Source organism: Xenopus tropicalis, chromosome 6, assembly GCF_000004195.4.
Source record: "Xenopus tropicalis strain Nigerian chromosome 6, UCB_Xtro_10.0, whole genome shotgun sequence".
NCBI lineage: Eukaryota > Metazoa > Chordata > Amphibia > Anura > Pipidae > Xenopus > Xenopus tropicalis.
The window spans coordinates 22744644-22766462 of record NC_030682.2 but is presented as its reverse complement, the minus strand read 5'-3'; the positions used below and the strand labels follow the sequence as shown (position 1 = coordinate 22766462).

Here is a 21819-nt window from a genome sequence, read left to right as displayed (position 1 = left end):
GTAATGATCGGTATTTTTGCGATTTTTTCATCTTCGTCGCGATTGTTTCATATTTTGCGCGACTTTTTCATCGCCGTTACGACTTTATCGTATATTTTCCGCAACTTTTTGGTCGCTGTCGCGGAAAATTCGGATTGGTTTTTCCGGCGTTTACAATTGCTCAATATGAAAAAATCGCGGTGGCAACGAAAAAATCGCGCAAAATACGAAACAATTGCGACGGCAACGAAAAATCGCAAAATTTTAGTTTCCAATCCGTTTTTTTCCCATTCGGGATTCGGATTCGAGGATTAGTAAATGTGCCCCTAAGAATACACTAAACCTTCCATCAATTCTACATCTTCTTCCTCTAATTAATCAGTAATACAAGGTGTTCTTTAAACACAAAGGACACAACGTAGGGACAAAAATACATTTACCAACCCTCTGGATCAGTCTAATGATGGGGCTATTGATAGCCTTATTTATGAATATGGCCCTTTATGTACCATGTGCCTCTTATATAACATGAATGAGCAGCTTCTCGGAATGGCAAACATCTCCATTACATAAGACTGCTCATTCCAAACAGCTATGAAAAATAAAAATAACTCTTTGGGAGGCCTCTGGATTAGTCAGGGGGAAAGGAGATAAACATTCTACATGAAGGTCTATATCTGATATCTGATGGCAGAAGTTACAGCACCTTTATAAAATCAAAGGAAAGCCCTGAAACAGGAATATCATAAGCTTCTTTTTCTTAATTGTCGCTCATTTTAAACATAGTTATTGTGCCATTATCATTAAACACCTCGCCCATGCTTCCATGTTCCAAGTGAACAACAAATCCCAGCATTCTCAGCTAGCCTTGTAGATTGTAAGCTCTTTTGGGCAGGGCCCTCTTCACCTCTTGTACCGGTTATTGATTGCTTTATATGTTACTCTGTATGTCCAATGTATGTAACCCACTTATTGTACAGCGCTGCGGAATATGTTGGCGCTTTATAAATTAATATTAATGTAATGTAGCCGTAAACTGGGTCAGAATAATCCAAAGGACATCCTTGAAAACATGAGCACGTACTTGTAAACTAAAATTCCTTCAGCGTCTCAAAGAGATGCCCTGCAAAGGATATTAATTGCCCTTTCACGTGTGAGCAACGCAAACTCCGGCGCTTGTGTCCTTTTAATGACAGCAGAGGATCAGACAAGAATCAGAAGAAGCCGAGATAAAAGAGATTAATGGGGTGTTTAATTCGCTATGACATTAACATCTATCGCAAGACACTGCTTTTTGTTCCTTCCTTCAGAAATGTGTTTATTTTATTGACTCAAGCACTGATGTCTTGCCAAGGCAATGGTACGCAGGCTGGATGCACACCCCTCCAAATGGCTTTTCACTCTTAATATCAGTCACTCGGTCCTCCGGGGCAGCAAAGCTTGTGGCTGAGACAGTGGCAGCAGTATGATTCACTACAGTGGGGAATGTCTCTGGAACTATTATCTCCCAGTGAGCGACTGCCGCCACTTTGTATGGAGAAGCAACTGTGCAGTATATAACTGGCAGGCCTGACTTGATACTGATATCCAGCAATCTCAATTGACTTGCAGGGTGGCTTTGAGAGGGCAGGGGAACTGTTTACATTGGTGTTAAAGCAGAACAGAAGCCTCCAAGTGCTACTTGCCCTTTATCATTCTTTCACCATTCATTTTTGTTACTTGCACCTGGAATGCTGAATTGGGAGCTGCTAGAGATATTTGTCTTATCAGCACGCAGCTACACACACATACTTTCCCTTCTATGGCATTTCTGTGTGACTAAAGAACATATTGGGCAGAAAAGCCTCTCTCCAAATTCCTGTTTTATATCCACTAAATGTTCTGATCTCCTTTCCAACTCTTTCTAAACGTTACAGGCTTAGGAATAGGGAGGATTAATATTCTGAGTCTAATTTATAACAAACTGACACTGCAAACATACAATTTGTTGCTGCTCTTGGAGCAGTTGGTCGGTTTTATTCACTCTATTATAATACTGATACAAGCTGGTCTGCGAAAGTTCTAAGCGGTAGTATGCTCCAATAAAACAGTGTATTTGCAGAGGAAAATGTTTTCCGCATTGTGCATGTTCTTTCCATTAACAACTTTTATAACAATCCCCCCGTGGACCGGACCAATAAATGCCACTTATTATTAACCAGGGATTTTTAGATCTGGCAATACTTAAATACATTATAGCACATTGCCCCCCTATATCTGCCATCAGTATTCCGACAGAGGGAAGCAAATCGCCCCAAAATGCTGTGTTGTGTTATGGCTAAATAAAAGGGTTAGGCTGTGGTGTAGCAACAATTAGCCGGCCCACCTGTTGGGTGGTACAGTATGTTTTGTTCAGAATGGGTATAGATACCCTATATAGAAGGCCAGGATTTGTGTGATGGCCCCTTGGTCTCTGCCTAGGGTGGCAAGTTAGTTAGGGGTCGTGGTCATTGTGGGCAGGTGGTGGTCACTGGGGGCAGGATGGGCAGTGGGTATATAAAAGATTGTGGCTACCAGGTTTGGCCCAGAGAAGCTCAGGAGAAATGGGACCTACCTGGGGTCAGAGTCGGACTCAGCCCAAAATGCTGTTTTGTGTTATGGCTAAATAAAATGGTTAGGCCTGTGGTATAGCAACAATTAGCCGGCCCACCTGTAATGTGGTACAGTATGTTTTGATCAGAATGCCTATGTTGTTAATAAAGTTATTCAATAAAGGGATGACTCTGAAAGGAAGTAGAGGGGAGACGGCCATTTGCTAGAGAAAGAAACTGTTGCTATGGAGGGTGAGATTAGGCAGGGACAGCAATTGTGTATTAGCCCAGAGTAGGGCCCACAAGTGTACAAAAATAAAGCTAGGATTTGGTTAAGTAACCAAGTCTTCCATATATTCTCCTTGGACTTGAACACCCCACAAAAAAAATTCTGGTCCCCCACCACATGGGTGGGAGAGAACAGCTCACACCCTCAGTCATCCCCCTGTCACCCCGCTTGCTGGTTCAGTTCCTTGCAGAGGACAGTAGGATGGCAAGGGGCAGTGGTGTGGGTGCATATAGCAGACACCAGTGACCGCCTGGGCCCCTGTATGGTAGTTACGCCATTGGATTAGGCACAAACTGTGAGTGCGGTTGCATTCTGTATGTCTCCTTACCCAAGGACATTGTATGCAATGAAAGAAAATGCAATTCTGTGTATATTGTGACTGCTCTTTCAGTTCTCTGGCTCTATTTGTTGCAAAGCCCACCCATAATGATCCATTGCGGTGCTTTTTTTGGGGTCACAAACAGAACAGATGTGCGCAGGTGTCTGGCTACCTTATGTAGGAAACATAACAATCCTTTCTGTGAATCCAGCCACATGCGATTTCACACCTGCGGCTGCAGGCTCAGTACTAAAGCTGCGTATGTGCAGCCGGCGCATTGATTAAAGTTTCACACCTCACCGCGGAGCAGGAATACATCAATAGTTTGTCACTCGCAGATCCCAGCAATGTGACACAGGCAGCCATTGTTACGCCAATAAAATGTGTTACTTTTGTTTTTTGTTTTTATATATTTATCTTGTAATATATATGTTTCCAGTCTGATCACATACTGTACTCTTGCTTAAAAGGAAACTCTACCTCAAAACATGTTTTTGCATATTGATTCAGCGGTTATGTGCAGATGTATTTGCTATTAAAAGCAGTTTCTTTCTGTTCCTTTCTGCACTGCTGGGTAGTCACAACCAGCAGTGCAGAAAGGAACAGAAAGAAACTGCTTTTAATAGCAAATACAGGTACATCTGCACAAAATCAGTTACAAAAGTAGAAGTCATCTCTGCTGTAGCCAAGACTTCATTTCCGAAAGCAACTTCTGCACACTTCTTCACAGGTCTGATATTATCATACATTGGGCTAGATTCAATTAAGTGAGAAAAAAAGGTTTTGGGGGAATAGCTGGAAAAAATTAGCAGAAACGTTTTTTTCTCCTAGAATTGAATCTCGTTTACGAGATAAATCATGAGATAACTTTTTCTCACTGGAAAGTATGCCACGATAGCAGCCCAGCATCTATTTTCCATCTATTTCTCCTCTTTCTTCCCATTCACAAATAGGGAATGACCATAAACAGGCCAAATGGTCAGGAGCAGGAGGGCCCACTTACACCAAATTTATATTGGGACGTTGCTTAGAATTAAATTATCTTTGATAGTGCATAATTTTATTTTGGACTCTTGGTCTCTGCCTAGGGTGGCAAGTTAGTTAGGGGTGGTGGTCATTGTGGGCAGGTAGTGGTCACTGGGAGCAGGAAGGGAAGTGGGTATATAAAACATTGTGGCTACCAGGTTTGGCCCGGAGAAGCTTAGGAGAAATGGGACCTACCTGGGGTCAGTGTTGGACTGGCCCGCCAGAATACCAGGAAAACTCCTGGTGGGCCCAGGTGTAAGTGGGCCCTCCTGCTCCAGACCATTTGGCCTGTTTATGGTCATTCCCTATTTGTGAATGGGAAGAAAGAGGAGAAATAGATGGAAAATAGATGCTAGCATGGAAATAAAAGAGGAAAGGAGGTAAAATAGTTTGGAAAGCGAGCATAGGGTCTAAGGTGGGTGGGCGCTTGGGTTCCCAGTCCGACACTGCCTGGGGTTATAATGTATGTACAAGCGCACCACTGTTTTGCCTGTTGTCTATATATGTAGATATATATGTGTGTGTATGTTCAGGCTGCCAAGTAGTAATCCCATTTCTAAAATTTTGGTAACACTTTCCCTGTTACCCTTCAGAATTTCATTAAGTTGAAACTACTTTTCACACCTCTGTTAGAATGCAAGTGCAAGTCGCTACAGACAAAGGTTCTGTTCCATCACTGGGAGCTCTAATTAGCACGACAATCTGATTCTGTGTTCACTGAGAGAATTCTTCCCGAATCTATTAAATCTCTGAGCAGAGGTGAGAAGTCTCTTTAGCTGCTACAGACAAATGCAGTGAGTGGATGGGCAGCGCGCATACAGTATTCCCAATGTGCAAAAAGAATCCCATCTTGAGAATTAACCAAAAAAAACAAGGAAATATTACTGCAGAAAAACCCTAAACTCTACATTTAAAAGTGAAACTTTAATATCTGAAGGAAACATTGGCAGTAGAAGGTTAAAGAGGGTTGTTAAAATGCAATCAAATATTATGAGAGCTAATATTTAAATTGCAATAAAGGAGATAATTGTAAAACTATATAACATGATAATCTGGCCCTATATGACACTGACAGAAAGGCTGCAGCTACTGTATATTGAGCACATGCCTTGGCTTGGCTTACTAAGCAGATCAAACAAACTGTATATCCATTGGGCAAAGCTTATAGTGAGGGGGGAAATAAATGTTTTACGTATGAAAATAGTCGCTTGCTATTTATTTAAAAGCACATTTTATTCAAGCATAACAGTGAATAGAGTGAGGAAAACAACTGCCATGAACCCAAGGTGGCCTACAACTATCTCTCTCAAACATACAGGTCCATAATACCCTAGTGCTACCTGGAGAAATGTCTAGACCCTTTGGATAGCTTGATAAGCCTAAAGCCAATTCGATTATTAGATCCCTTTTCCTGGTGAGAGCAACTTAAAGCCAATCAAAGCATAAAACCATTTGCCTGTCAAGCTAACCTGAAACCAAAGGCAGCAATAAAACCTTCCCATCAACAAACCAACCCAAAGCCTAAAACTGCACTAGAACCTCTGCATGGCTAGACCAATGGAAATCCAATCACTCAAAACTTTAGAACCTTTGCATGACCAGATCAGTTAGGTCATTAGATCCATTAAATGGCTAGCCCTGAAGCCAGTAATGTAGATCCTTTACCTACATAGACCAGCCTAAGGGCAATCAAAGCATTAACTGTTTTGCATGTCTAGACCAATCAGATCATTAGATTATTTGCATGGCTAAACCAGACTGAAGCCAAATAGAGCATTACAACCTCCCAACAGACAAACCAATCTGAAGCCCAACAGCATATAATCTAAAGTAAACTAAAGCCAGTCACAGAATTAGTAGAACTTTGACTAGACCATCAAGAACATAAAAACCATTCAAAGGCCTAAAACAACAAGCCACAAGGTCCAGGCATCCATATAGGCACAGTAAGATCTGGCCATCATATAAGGATGATCATGGCATCCTTTCTGTAGGATTGTGCAACGCCCTTGGCTGATTGAGAAACAGTTTATATTTTCCAGCTTGTTTAGGAAATGGGCATCTCCATGTTATTTCCCCTTTTCATTGACTCTTGGGGTCAAATACCACATATATTAATCACTGCCTGGCTCACTTTGCTACAACTGACCACAAAATGAAATTCTCGCTATTTTCTAGTAAGTTTTGTACCAACAAAATGACATTACCAACGTGTGCAACACAAGTTTAATTTGGAAAGGAGTTCCCAAGGGGGTCAGACTGGGATTGGTGTCTGGGGCGGATATGTGTAGGACTACCCAGGCTCAGTTTGGCAGTTCCAGAGATGACACACACTACACAGATGGTCTTAGTAGCTGAGGTCCCTTTATCTGGCACACGTGAAATTGACATAAAGGCTTCCGGTTTAAGTACTTGCTAAACTGTTTTGTTTATTTGAATAAGAACATTATCCTGCAGAGCTACTTGCTGTGTGATGTCTGATTGATCTACATTTACAAGTGTACTTGACCGGGGAATGTTCTGGTTCTTTGATACTACCATTAGTGTTATTTTATCCTCTTGGTTTTTTCAATAACCCATTACCAGTCTAGTTTAGTATTTGGCTATGAAATGTTTGGAAAATCAAACTGACAGGAGGCCCCCTTGTCAATTCTAATTATAGCAGTTGTTAATTTGATGGCTTCTTCCCCTACCCTATAAGATAGCTAAGGCAAGCTAAATGCAGCTCCCATTCATAGGCAGATATGTAACTATAATATAAAAGCATTATCATGCTTTTCTATCTACAGTACATTTGTTGGTTTTACCTTATAGACCTTTTCCAGCCAATTATCATGGAAAAATATTAGAGAAGTGACAACGTAACTAATACATAATACTATCTCATAACCACAATATCAACCAGCTATCCAACATATTTGTTTATGGAAAATGTTATATTTGGGTAATAATTCTCCTAAAACCCATAAAAACGGCTCATACATAAAGCACACATTAACTTCCACTACTTCCTATTTATTTCAAGCTTCATTGACTTACCACCTGGGAATCCATCCCAAATTCCCAGCCAGTCATATCTGCACATCTGTCCCACAGGTGCATTGGCATCAGGCTCTAATTCAAAGCTTTCAAATTCCAGGACGATTTCTAGCATCTTGGGTGCAAAGATGATATAGGTACATTCCAAAGCGTTTGGGTACTTCTCTGGATATTTTGGAGACTTTATCACTCCATTGGATGATGTAAAATTTCTGGAGCATTCTGGACCTAAGAACACAGAGAAGCAATGCATTGGTTAGTGGGTTTTAGCTATTCCTTGTAGTTCAACATTTGGTCAGGTCCTACATTGCTCATTACTGGGTTACAAACATAAAAGCACTTTCCCAGTAGTCACCCTTCTAGAGGTTTGGGATCATCTAGGACGCTGAATAACACTGCATATCTTACCCTAAGTCAGGGAACCCCAACCTTTTTTATTTGAGAGCCACACTCAGATGTAAAAGTGTTGGTGAGCCAAATAAGGGCTGTGATTGGCTATTTGGTAGCCCCATGTGGCTGCTGGAGGTTCTGCTTGGAGTAAAACTGTGTCTCTGGGCTTCCAAAACTTGTCTCCAAGCCAGAAATGTAAAAATGGCACCTACGTTGAGGCCGCTGGGAGCAACATCATTTGAACATACCCCTTTAATTATCCAAATGCCATGGGAACTAGGGAATCTCACTATTTTTAGACATTAACCACCATATAAATCTCCTGCTCCCCCACATACCAAACAATGTTTTTTATTAATATGCCTTGACCAATTTGCTAATCAATGTCACGTTGAATGTCATATCCAATTTCAACATCAAAAGAGATTCAATTGAAAGCTTGTGACAAACATGAAGTCATATGGGAGCAACTAAACAAAGTAAGTTAAGAACATCTTGACATCTCCACAGAGAAGGAGTTATTGGGCCCTTGAAAGTTAAATCTTTTAAATCTTCGGCTTGACAGCACTTTACTGTGGAATTAAAGAAATATCTTTTGGAAAAGAGGACTCGGAGGTTCAAGATTTTTCTTTATGTTCTTACAGCAGCAAACACTGCCAGATGTGACCTCTGCCTCTTTGTCAAAAGTTAATGTGAAAGGTAATTCTTAGTTGTATCCAGGGCGAGGGAGTATATTCGAGGGGGTGGTGTTGACACAGGTGCCGCAGTAAAGTGTGGTGGTTGGGGCTGACATGATAAACGGCCTGATTACAGACGGAGTGGCATGAAGTCAGCCGCCATCAGGCATCACTTACTAGGGTATCGCTAACTAGTTAAAGAATTTAACAAGTCATGCTTCCAGAACTTTCCCCTTTTTAAAAGCAAGAGAAACATACAGAAAGAAACGCATTTTTCGAGTTGGGTTACACCTCACAGGAGAGGGAATTTTTAAGTATCCTAATGCACAGAATGTCTTAATCTCCTTTATACATATATATATATATAGGACTTTTTTCTTTGTTCTAATAAATTTGTGATTTTTTTGCAAAGTCCCTGTGTGTGCAGCTTACTGTCTGTATAAAAAAATTTTTGTTTCTGTATATATATATATATATATAAGGACAGAGAGCCGCACACACAAGGACTTAGCAATTAGTGAAAAAAGTTTTAATGACTGTACTCTTCTTCAGGGACAAACCAATATATACATATAAACAGGACCAGCACACCATTTCACAGCAATTCTTCGATTTAATCATTCACCGTGCGTTCCAATGTTTCGGTCCTTGATAAAGGTCCCAAGAGGGACCGAAACGTTGGAACGCACAGTGAATGGATAAATAGAAGAATTGCTGTGAAATGGTGAGCTGGTCCTGTTTATAGGTATTTACATATTTTGACTTCAGCACCCATCTGTCGAACTGGTTTAGAGTGCGGACACACAGCTTGACTTTATATATATATATATATTAATAATGGGTGAGTGCAGAGTTAGCAGGTTCATTCGGTGGGGCTCGGTGTCTGTATGTATGAGAAAAAGGAAATTCTAAGGATTGCAGTGGACTGCGTCAAGACTAAAGTAGCCAACTGCAGAGTCACTATGGGACATGCTTTATGACATTTCCTAAACTCCTAACAAAAATCCCATTTACATGGGTTTATCCTATCGGCTAAAGCTCACCCACTGGGTTTAAAGCAGAAGCCAGGATAATAGCTGATCAGATTCCCAACTACAGACCGGTTTCACCTTTCTTAAAGCTCATCAGTGTAGTGCAGGGTTTTCTGATCAGCTTAGGCACTACACTGATGAGCCCCAAGAAAGGCGAAACTAGTCTGTAGTTGGGAATCTGATCAGCTATTGTCCTGGCTTCTGCTTTAAAACCCAGAGTGTGAGCTTTAGCCTATAGGATAAACCCATGTAAATGGGATTTTTTGTTAGGAGTTTGGAATTCATTCCCAGAATTCTTTTTGTTTACTTTTATCTGTATGAGGCAGTCTCCTCAACTTTAATGATTTCCTACAAATCCACCTGTTTATCATAAACAGGGCTGCCTGCACTTACTGCTTGCTTGTCACACTCACATGATAATGTATTAACAATTAATGAAGGTAAATATATGCTTTAAATAGATGAAGTCCCACAGACACACATACACAGCATTAAAATTTAATTACAGAAAATATACCCAATTACAGAAAATATACCCTCTTCCTGCCGGGATTCTAACTCCCCTTTGTTCTCCCACAGAATGTATATTTTTACATTTTTTTCTCGGCCTTTATGATATCCCCTAATTTTCCCAATGAATATTCCAATTACTCGCCTACCAGCGCTTTGTTTGCTGTGCGCCAGGCAATCATTTCTCGCCTGTTTTTATCCAGCGCCTAATTGTCACTCAATCTTGACTCTGAGCCACAGGTTTAGAGCTGCAATAATGGATTCCTCGTATTATTCCTTATGAAATCTCTCAATAGCAGAACTGCTTATCTCTCCGACTTTGAGAAACGAGCTTCCAAGATTGTCTTGTCAGGCTGCTGTTAAGAAGCTAGTCGGGCAGGCTCAGAATGTTATTAGGAGACTTGATGTACCTTGGCTATACCAATCACACAAAGCAGAGCTGCACTGGGGTTTATTTACAGGGCAGTCATAAAACGTGTTATGGTTTAATTCAGCGGGGCTGCCTGTATAAAGGTAGGCAATCACAGTTTTACTTGCTCATATTGTCCTGTTAACTCCAGCCCTGATTTTCCTATTCACGGGTAGAGAAATATAAAAGCTCCTTTTTGGATCTTTTACGGCAATACCATGCTGCGGTTTACAAGAGCCTTACAACAGGGCACCGGGAGTGGTGACTTATTATGTTACATGAAAGCAGGCAGCTCCATTTCACAGTACAGGTACAGGACCCGTTATCCAGAATGCTCGGGACCAAGGATATTCCAGATAAGGGGTCTTTCTATAATTTGGATCTCCATACCTTAAGTCTACTAAAAAATCAATAAAACATTTATTAAACCCAATAGAATTGTTTTGCATCCAGTAAGGATTAATTATATCTTAGTTGGGATCAATTACAAGGTACTGTTTTATTATTACAGAGAAAAAGGAAATCAGTTTTCAAATTCTGAATTATTTGATTAAAATGGAGTCTATGGGATACAGGCTTTCTGTAATTCGGAGCTTTCTGGATAACGGGTTACCGGATAAGGGACATGTAAATCCATATTTAGAACTTAGGGGGCTTAAATCCCCATTGCAGCTCACTTTCATGTATAACACTAATGGTAGTTCTGCCTTGGACGATATGGATCTGTTTTCTCCCACCCAAGAGCAAGATGTAATTTTAATTTGTCTTTTCCATTATGTTTATAAGCAAAATACTGTAAGCACATGTAAAACGATCATATTTAGAATCAAAGGTGCCCATTGCAGCACCCCTTCACTAATGGTAGATCTGTGTGTGTTCTCCCACCTGGCAGCATATTGCCTTTGAATTTAACCCTCTCCTAAATACACTACCCTTATTTCTAGCCTGAATTGTTGGGCCATGTGTTGTGTTAGCAGACTGGGAAACGCTGCCCTTCAGTTATATTAGATTATTTCCTACTGTATTGTGTCTGGTTGATGCTCTGCAATTGGCCGTGACCTTGTGGCATCAGTAGAAGAGTTCAACCAGTTAGATCACGGCCTCGGCTAATGGGGCCAGGGCCCGGCATCAACCCCACTCCGTGGCGCTACAGAATAACAATCTACTGTAACATTCCCTAGTTACTTAGAGGTTATTTTTTTCCTCAGTGTTTAAAATAATAAGAGGCTAATTAGGGAGCAATTGTTCCCACTAGAATGCATTCACATAACACCTTGCCATCTATTAAATAAATTGTCTTAACGTCACCTTCAGCTATTGTAACCTCACAATGCCCTGCTTAAAGGAACAATACGCTCTGTTTATAAGAACAGCCTACTTACCTTGAACAGAAACGTGCAGTTTATTGTGTTTAGAGCGCTCAAGGCTTGGTACCAGAATGTTCCATTTAACATGTTTCCTCTTTTAGATTAATTGCATTGCAATCGCTCTAGTAAATATTTATTCTCTGGGGGTAATGTAAAACGCATTACAATAATGAAAACCCTATAACCCGATGTAATTTCGGTAAAGATATCATTAATGCTCAGGCGCCGGGTGTTGAATATGATAAGTCAAAGAGGTCTTGGTGTGGAAAAAATAGGTAAGAATCCATGTATTCGTACAAGTTAGATGGTGATTCTCCTTAGACTTCAGCAGAACTATACAATTAAAGAATGACCTCAAAAGGCGCTGTTGTAATGTTTATGGAATATTTCGTTGGGCCCCATAAGTCCTAACAAGGTTACAAATTTATGAAACTGTGGTCATAAAAGTCACTCTTTTATAGTTGTAGAGATATCCAACAATTGATGGCGGCCATACATGCCAAACGAGCAGATCTTATCCCAATATGCTCACCTAAGGCCCGTGATATTGAATTACAATGACGGGCATATGAGCCGTCAGACTGAGGGCCACATCAATGAGCTGATGCTCAGTCCGTCCCCAGTCCAACAGGAAATTCAAACCTGCCCAATCGACACCTGGATGATTTTCCGTCACATATCAATCATTGAAGCCCAATAGGGGGCCCCTGTACTTGGGCATATAAACTGCTGAATCGGTCTAAAGAACTCAGATTGGCAGCTGAAATCTCCGATGTATGGCCACTTCTAAATAAGCATTTACCCTCACGTCCTACCCTGTTTCTCAGGCTATTTGGCTATCAATCTGGGTTCCCCTACTACTGCCCCCCTTACTAGGGCCAAGCCTTACAGATTAGGAACCATGTCCAAAACTCTGGTGATTATATTGATGATATAATTCTGTGTCATTCAGTGACTACTCTTGTACTGACCTGTTTTGAAAACTTCATAGCGGATTGAAAATCCGGCTCCGTGGGTTTCGTAGTCAGAGACAAACCGGATGAATATAGAAGGTCCAGTAGAGACGAGAGGAGAAGGAGCAATCTTTCCACAAAATTTTCCTAATAATTGACCACTGGCATTGTCCCCATCAATCACTTCTACATAGTCATATCTGCAGAGAAACACAAGAATAACAGGAGTTTATACAGAGAAAACATAGAGAGACTGGTGGGAAAGGAATGGTAGGGGATAAAATGTAAATACGTAAGTATAGCAACATATGTACAACCATTCCAAGCTTGCAGCACTAAAAATCATGTCAACAGCAGTTCCCAGCAACCCCCAATAGCCGAAGAATACAAGTATTCAAAATTTAAGAGTGTAAATGACAGATGGTTGACATCATTGTTGACGGGGGCAGACCATTTTGTGGTCTAAATAAGACCACAAAATGAGGAAATTACTCATGGTGAGAACACAACAACTGTAGTTAAGAAATAGTGATTTATCCTGATGAGGAAGCTCAGTCATTCTCAGACACAGTGTCATCTCTACACACAGAAAGATGCTTCTAAAACAAGAGAAACCAATTTGACTCCTGTGCTTGTTCTCTAAAAGCCCGTTGATCTCCTGGTACAGGTATGGGATCCCTTATCCGGAAACCCGTTACCCAGAAAGCTCTGAATTACGGAAAGCCCGTCTCCCTTAGACTCCATTTTAATCAAATAATTAAGAATTTTAAAACTGATTCCCTTTTTCTCTGTAATAATAAAACAGTACCTGTACTTGATCCCAACTAAGATATAATTAATCCTTATTGGGGGCAGAACAGCCCTATTGGGTTTATTTAATGGTTAAATGATTCCCTTTTCTCTGTAATAATAAAACAGTACCTGTACTTGATCCCAACTAAGATATAATTACCCCTTATTGGGGGCAGAACAGCCCTATTGGGTTTATTTAATGGTTAAATGATTCCCTTTTCTCTGTAATAATAAAACAGTACCTGTACTTGATCCCAACTAAGATATAATTACCCCTTATTGGGGCAGAACAGCCCTATTGGGTTTATTTAATGGTTAAATGATTCCCTTTTCTCTATAATAATAAAACAGTACCTGTACTTGATCTCAACTAAGATATAATTACCCCTTAATGGGGCAGAACAGTCCTATTGGGTTTATTTAATGGTTAAATGATTCCCTTTTCTCTATAATAATAAAACAGTACCTGTACTTGATCTCAACTAAGATATAATTACCCCTTAATGGGGCAGAACAGCCCTATTGGGTTTATTTAATGGTTAAATGATTCCCTTTTCTCTATAATAATAAAACAGTACCTGTACTTGATCCCAACTAAGATATAATTACCCCTTATTGGGGGCAGAACAGCCCTATTGGGTTTATTTAATGGTTAAATGATTCCCTTTTCTCTGTAATAATAAAACAGTACCTGTACTTGATCCCAACTAAGATATAATTACCCCTTAATGGGGCAGAACAGTCCTATTGGGTTTATTTAATGGTTAAATGATTCCCTTTTCTCTGTAATAATAAAACAGTACCTGTACTTGATCCCAACTAAGATATAATTACCCCTTATTGGGGCAGAACAGCCCTATTGGGTTTATTTAATGGTTAAATGATTCCCTTTTCTCTGTAATAATAAAACAGTACCTGTACTTGATCCCAACTAAGATATAATTACCCCTTATTGGGGGCAGTACAGTCCTATTGGGTTTAATTAATGTTTAATTGATTTTTTAGTAGACTTAAGGTATGGAGATCCAAATTATGGAAAGACCCCTTATCCGGAATACCCTTGGTCCCGATAATGGGTCTTATACCTGTATTTCAGGTATCATGAAACTGCAATCTCTTGTACCTGTGGTGCCACTTACGCTCCATGGGTCCCAGAGTAACATTTCAGCCTCTCTAACACTTATGGTTCCCAAAGGATCATGGCCCTAGTCACCACCGGTTCTTTAATCCACTGTATGTGGGACTGTGCCTTTAAACCTCCTTCTTAGTTTAAAGATTTATGTCCCTGCAGTACTAATTACAATAAATGAACGATGACGTTGATTGTAAACCTTATAAATAAATATTACTGTTATACCGAACACAAACGCACAGTGGTGATGTTACAATCGGCAAGATGTTATTATTTTACAGGATAAGTGTTGCTATTACTCACGAGTTAATCCATGTAGAATGTTACCATACCGCCATGTAAAATAAAATGTAAAAATCTCATTTCCCCAGAATACACATCCTTTAAAAAAATGCTACTATTTCAAAATTAAATTAATCAAGCCATTTATGTCTCAAGTTAAAAGAGTAATGGGATCCCCCCCCTCCTCCCCGTTAGTCCTGGAATCGTATTTATGCACAAAGTTAAGGCCGTAAAAGTCAAGCTCCGAATCTATTTCCATAATAGCAAAATTGCATCCCTCGCAGGCAGCTCTCCTGCCATCCCAGACAATAAATGTATTTATGATGGTAAATGCCTTCTTCGGCAATCTTGTATCCAGTCCCTCAATAAAACAAGATGTATGTTTAGCAGCGCCCCGTGGGATTCTAGCAGGGGATGATATCACTGGTTAGAGTGGAAAGGTAATGGTTTCGGCTATGGTTAGAGAAAAAAAAAAAAAGCAAGAAGAGAAAACATTACCTCATCAAGTTAATTTCAATTCCAGTATTGCTGAGCATCAAAAAGAAAAGAAAGTGACACTGATGGGGTCATAAACATTAGCATACGTGGGATTATTGAATCCACTCCAATTTATCTGATACATGGGACTTCTATAGCCGCCATTGGTCTTTGTGCCAGCCAGATATGTCGTGTTATTGCGAATTCATAGAAAATGGGTTGGAAGTTAAAAACTATTAAGGACTTTCTGCATGCAATGAACATTTTTTTGCTCAAGTGATAAGGACCGCACTTATATTATTTCTCAATAAACTCATGCTGCCCATAAAAAGAGGAATGATTGCAGGCTTAAGGCTCGCTTCCTGTAACTGTGTGTAGTAAATGGCCAAGCTACAATTTTCCACTATCTCTTTGGCAAAAGCCTAGAATGAGGCATAAATTGTGCACCTTTCATTGGGTAGGTTCACACTCATTAATGCCTGGTCTTATTAAATACATTGCTCTGTTTAATACAGAATAACTTGGTATATTGCTAAAACTCTAAATAAACCCTTACATATATAGAACTCATGCCAAATGAAAGATCAGACAATAAGTTCTCATGGAACATACCTACACTAATGTGCCAAATGGCACTGAGGCACTGAGGGGGGCCCTCAACCATCACTGATATTTCTACATGTTAAAACTGTGTGCCTCCCATATGGATGGGCTCCCACATTTATAGCCATAGGCTTTTCTGTTCTGAGCAGCAAGATCTATTGTATTGCATGGTGGAACCCCATCTCGAAAGAAGCTTCAGACACAGACTGGAGGGGTTTGGGGTGCAAGTTTATGGGACCAAGCAATTCACAGTTGCTAGAGCAAATCTGCTGTCAGAATAAGTAATACCCTTAGAAAATAATACATATATATATAATACATTACGAAGCAATTAATATGTATTATTTTATTGACCCTTACTGAGTCTGCTATGACTTGAAGTATCTAAATTTAGTTGTCAGGGTGTACTGGGAGTTGCAGTTAATCAGGGGCGGCAAGCTAGAAATTGGAGATGGACTTTTTGTAAGAGAGGGGGGTTGTGCTGCCATCTTGTTCGGCCCTGGGCCCCTTTCCTCTAGTGCTGGATGAATAAGAATGACAGGTGAGATGGTAGAGATGGGACAGTGTTGCAGAAATGTTTATTTGTTTATTGTTATTAGCTACGGTCCCCTATTGAGGCTGAAAGTTGGCATATTTTGGAGTAGTTCAGGGTCAAGCTGCATGTATCATGGGGAATGAAAACCTGGAGAAGACTAATGGATTGAATTGAAATTGAAACAAAAGACGGGTTAGGAAGGTGTCAGGTCTTCATCAATTATAAAAGTAGCCTTATAAAAAAAGTCTATAATTAAATTAAACCATTTCAGACGATGGCAGCTCACACATTTTCTTATTAATAAACAGGGTCATGCCAGGTCTGTCGATCTAAACAATGCCAAATATAATGTATTCTTCTGTATTATAAGTAGCTGAGCTGGATTCCATCCCTTGCAGAGCGGCACAGGCTGCCGTATAGCCCTGAGTTCTGGCTGTATCCGTGTATCAGCCTCCGGCTCTTTGCTAATGATGCCAGGTGAGCTCGGCAGTGCAATTTCCAATGGCAAAGCTGTGTCTGACAATAAGATGCTGCTAGGCAGGCAATGCTGTATATTTAGCAAAAAAACCCAGGGACTCTGCACATCAAACTATGCTTAATAACACGGGGAGGTTTATTTAGGGGGATATCAGGCCTTAGAAATGCTGCAGGAGAAACATTAAAGGGTTGTCTATGTGTCTTGTAGCTGAAAGAAACTCTTTAATCCTTCTCTATAGGGAAAACACAGGCAAAAAAGGACCCAGGAGCAGATAAAGGACCAGCAGAGAAGATGGCGTTCTCATTGGGAACCTATACTTGATTCAGTGCCAGTAAATAAGTCCCAGGGTGTTTTTCTAGGGGCCAATGGAAATAAAACCCAAGGAACTTGGAAGCATAGTTGCTTTCCCCCGTGATGTCTTCCACGCACTTCAACATGAAACAATTCCATCCATTTTATCTCTCCACGTGCCACTGACCTGAGGTACAAATGGAAATATGCGCAGAAGGAATGTGCGATGCTGATAATACGCAGAGCTTTCATTCTCCCTTATCTCTTTAAGGAAAAATAAATGGAAAATATTATTATTCCAAGGCTTACAGGATATTTTCCGTTAAGTAATTATTGGAACGTTTAACCAAGCGTTGGTGTCTTCCTGATGCAAGAGTATTTGATCTATTCAGGCATTTTTTAGCCCCTAGAAATAAAGCCTAAGACTGGAAGGCAAAGGCCCTGTTATTCTTTTTATGCTTGAGGCCTCGGCGCTCACAAAATCCGGCGCGGCTCCTGCTTTCCAAACACCTAAACAAACACAAAAGGCATGACCCAGCCGGGATAAAAAGCCCTGATCTCATTGCCATATGAAATTATGTTTAGTTATAATTTTATTCGAATTCAGACAAAGCTTCGTTTGGAAAACCCAGAGCCAGAGTAGAAAGTGTGTTTCCCTTCTCTCCGCCAGGCATGCAATACATACAATATGTCTGCACATTCTGCTATGATAAATAATGAAGTTCAACACGGGGTCTCTGGCAGCCCCATCTGCACAAGCATGTCTGCCATTACTGACAACACCAAATATCATCATTTTAATGAAAGGAAAGCATGCAACATCAGATGCTACCTAGTGGGGACACAGTACATTCCAGGGATTCTAATGCGCCTCAACGTCTGATTGTCTTTGCTTCCTGTACTTCTATATAATTGTTATTATTCTCTAGAGTCAGGCTGCCATTAGTAGAGGGCAAGCAGAAGCGACTGATACATGCCCCACCCTATCTGGGGTCTTGGGGTGTTGCATGCAGTGGGATAGTAAGCAAACTTCATTGCACCCCACAAATTCATCTCATTTTAGGGAATTGCCTGCAATAGTATCCATTAACAGCAATATTCTAAGCAGGTGCATGACTCCCAATCCCTGAGCCCCACCAACACCCACAGAGCACCCTACTGCCCATAACCATGGGTGCCGTGTCCCTGCATGGAAAGGGGAAACTGCAGAGTTTTTACAGGGTGCCCTTTCTGTGGGTCCCCCCCAGGCAGCAGGGTCAGCTGCCCTCTACAGTTACACCAATGCTTCCAAGGAAAATTGCAGCTGGTTTTATTTTTATGTAATTTTAGATTCTAGATTTATTTTGCAGCTCTTCAGTTTGGCATTTAAACTGTATACCCGGCTGCTAGGGTGCTGCCTACCTTAGCAACCGGGCAGTGGTTTACATGACAGGCTCTAAGATACATTGGAAAGGGTCTTATCAGAAATGAGAAAAAGAAAAATAAAGGTACATTTTTAAATCAGAATAAAATTGTTTTCTGGTTGCTGGGCATGGCTGACCCCAGCAACCAGCTATAATATATTAAGGGGTGCAAACTGTGAAAAAATGACAGGCAGGAAAAAAAGACAATTCATTTTAAAGCACAAATTCCAGGTTGTGTCACAACAATGTCTACATGCTAAGGAGTTGATTCTAAGGAGTACTTCCCCTTTAACATCAGGGCTACCCAGAGGCAGCTGTTGTAAAACTATTACTCTCAGCACCTACCAGCAGTTTAAAGCCATCAGGGAACATTAAAAGATGGAGTTAAATATAAGCTAGAGAACTGCAGGTTGAACCATAGTAATTGGCGCCCCAAATACTTTCCTTGGCCCCACCCTGAACAAAGTTGACCCTTTTCTGGGGTCAAATGGTAATTTTTCTTTAAACCATGCAATTTTGAAACCCATTGATAATGCTATCAAGCTGTTATCTACAGCGCTCGCAGGAAAGCCCCATTACTCCTGTAAGTACAGTGTCCTAGTGAGAATATACCATCTGCTATGTATTATAAAGTCATTTGCAAAATCTCTCCCTTTCAAAGCCAAAGTACTCCTTCCCGATAACCTTCCACGGAATAAAGTTTTGTCATTTAGATCTTCTGCCTCTTGATTAAACGATAGGTCCAAAAGTTGAAACTAGCAAAGGTTTGCTATTTGTGCAGCTGGATAGTCAGCATTTGTCATTTATTAGATCAATGCTTAGTATTACTACAGTCGCGACTGCACAACAGCATCAATGAGCTTATAAAAACAGTGAAGAATTGTTTTCTGCTTGTCCTAAGGAATGTATTTCCTGTTTTCGGTTTGATTTATCTACTTCCTTCCTGCCACTCATACTAAATGCCAGATTAAAATGGTTTAATCTACTAAAGGAACACTGAGGTGCAGGTTGAACCTTTTACAAAGCAACTCTAGGCTCCGCAGCAACTGTACTCCGTTAGAAAACTGGTATATGTATACCCCCCAACATTCTGGGGGTCCCAACTCTATTCAATCTTTCTCAAAGCTCATCGTCTTTTCAAAACTCCCTCCCCACACGCTTCTCTGATCCAAAGTTACAGATTTTCTCACCCATGCAATTTTTTCTAAAAAAATAAGTACAATCACTATGGCCATATATTGTAGATTTTGGGTGCTAGCCGCTCAAACATTAACATAGAGCGCCAAAAAATTAGCGAAACGCATTTGGGCGCAAATTTTTTTGCCGCCCGCGGCTATTTTTTTTTTTGTCACCCGGGTTTTTTTTTACACGACCACGCCCATTTTTGACACAGCCACGCCTTTTTTGCATGACCACGCCTTTTATGCATGACCACGCCCTTTTTTGCCACCGCCGCACCCTTTTTTGACCACCCAATTTGATGCGCAACAAAAAAAATTAGCGCAACAAATTTTTCCGCAGCGAATTTTCACGGTTTCGCAAAACAATTCATCAATGGCAAAATGCGGAAATTCGCTGAGAATCCATGCCTGGCGAAACAATTCGCTCATCACTAGTGAAGAGGGTCTTGTCCAAAAGAGCTTACTATCTATAAGCAACGCTGGATTTCTAGTTACGGCGCCCAGAGGCTCCTCCCTTCCCCTGTCCCCCTTCCCTCGCTCAGGATTGTGCATAAGCGCGGAGCAAAGTTCAGGTGCGGCTGGGCCGTCCTAGGCCAGGGCCTTTCTAGCCTCACCACAAATCTGGGCCTGTCTATAAGGATTTATACACACACACATATATATATATACAATCTAAGCTAAATCAAAGGTATTTCTTTTATTAGACCTCAAAGATAAAGTTGCCAATGTTGTTCCAATGCCAACTCTGCCACCTTCGGCCATAGCTGGCACCCAGTTTGCACTTTCATTTCTTCAACCCCCTACTGGAGATTTCCTGCGCCAACACAGCTAAAATAACGTAATTAGCACAATTAGACAGGAATAACCGTTTAATTGTGGATATAAAAAAATCTAAATCCATTAAGTGTCTCCTTTGATGTACCCAACTGATTTAATGATTAGAATTAGTGCTTTTAGTACGTAATGCTGAATCTCGGAAAAAAAAAAATTTAATTAGTAGGATAAGCGAGCGAGATGGGGATCCATGTGAATGTGGGAATGGGAGAATGGTTTGCATTAAAATAATATCACCATCCTGTAATTCTTTTTTATTTCAATGAAATAGGAGAGCTGATTTGTGCGGCCATTAAGCGCCACTGCCTCTGGGCATTCCATTTGCTAGGTTTTATCCACTGATTAATTAGTAATAATTGTTGGAGCTGTGAGGTTTATTAATCACTATTCTATATGAAGGACCTTACCAGTAAAACGTTCCAATTTACTACAGAATTTACAATGGCAGAGGAACGAGAAGGTTTGGGTTTAGCACATTACAAGGTGTTCAAATGATTTCAGCAATTATTATTTTCTGTAGGCCCACGGCCTTGTAATTAACCTTTACTGTACAAACCAGTAATGTGAGACACTTTAAGGAGAAGAACTTACTGCTGAACCCAGTGATAGGCCCATCAGCATGATGTAACTTGTCTTTTATGTGTAACAACTCTCTCTTTACTGGCGATCTCCAGCTTGGCTTGGTGGGAAGTAATTGGCTAGGTCAAGTCCCTCCTCCTCCTCCTCCCCAGTAATAGGATGGTGTCTTACTGAAGAAAGGGAAAGAGCTTCCTTTTTGTACAAGAACAGAAGGACCTGATGCTATGACAGCCACCTAGGCTTTCCACATCATAAAACCAGACACCATAAAACCCCCATGCTGCATACTTTTCAAGCAATTCATTCAGTTTACATTGACATGCTATATAGCTACATAGGAGCCAATGGAGTGTGAAGTGGGCATTAACTCATAATTAGCCATGCAACATATAGATATGCAGAAATGTGAACGTAAGCTATCTGGGATCTCAAGTGGTTATGCTGTAAGAACTGTATCTGGAACTTTATAGACTTATTTATGACTCTTAATGTCTGATGAGAATAATGTCTACTTGTATGTGCTCACCTACACTAGCCCTCTGTGCCAATGTGCTCTGTTTTGGAACATTTAGGTACATAACGGGCACTTGTGCACTGTACTGCCTTGACCAGGCTCCCATTGAGTATTATTATTATTATTATTAACATTTATTTATAAAGCGCCAACGTATTC

The 21819-nt window shown here is 40.5% G+C and overlaps 1 protein-coding gene across 1 annotated transcript in view; it reads right to left on the bottom strand.

Moving 5' to 3' along the window:
- The window catches only part of nrp1 (neuropilin 1), a 100396-nt gene that overhangs the window by 53574 nt on the left and 25003 nt on the right, over positions 1 to 21819 (bottom strand). Inside the window, exons 3-4 of the mRNA NM_001100222.1 lie at positions 12578 to 12759; positions 7223 to 7450 (exon numbers count right to left, since the gene is read on the bottom strand). Of these exons, the coding sequence (NP_001093692.1) occupies positions 7223 to 7450; positions 12578 to 12759 (410 nt within the window). The remainder of the gene's footprint in view (positions 1 to 7222; positions 7451 to 12577; positions 12760 to 21819) is intronic.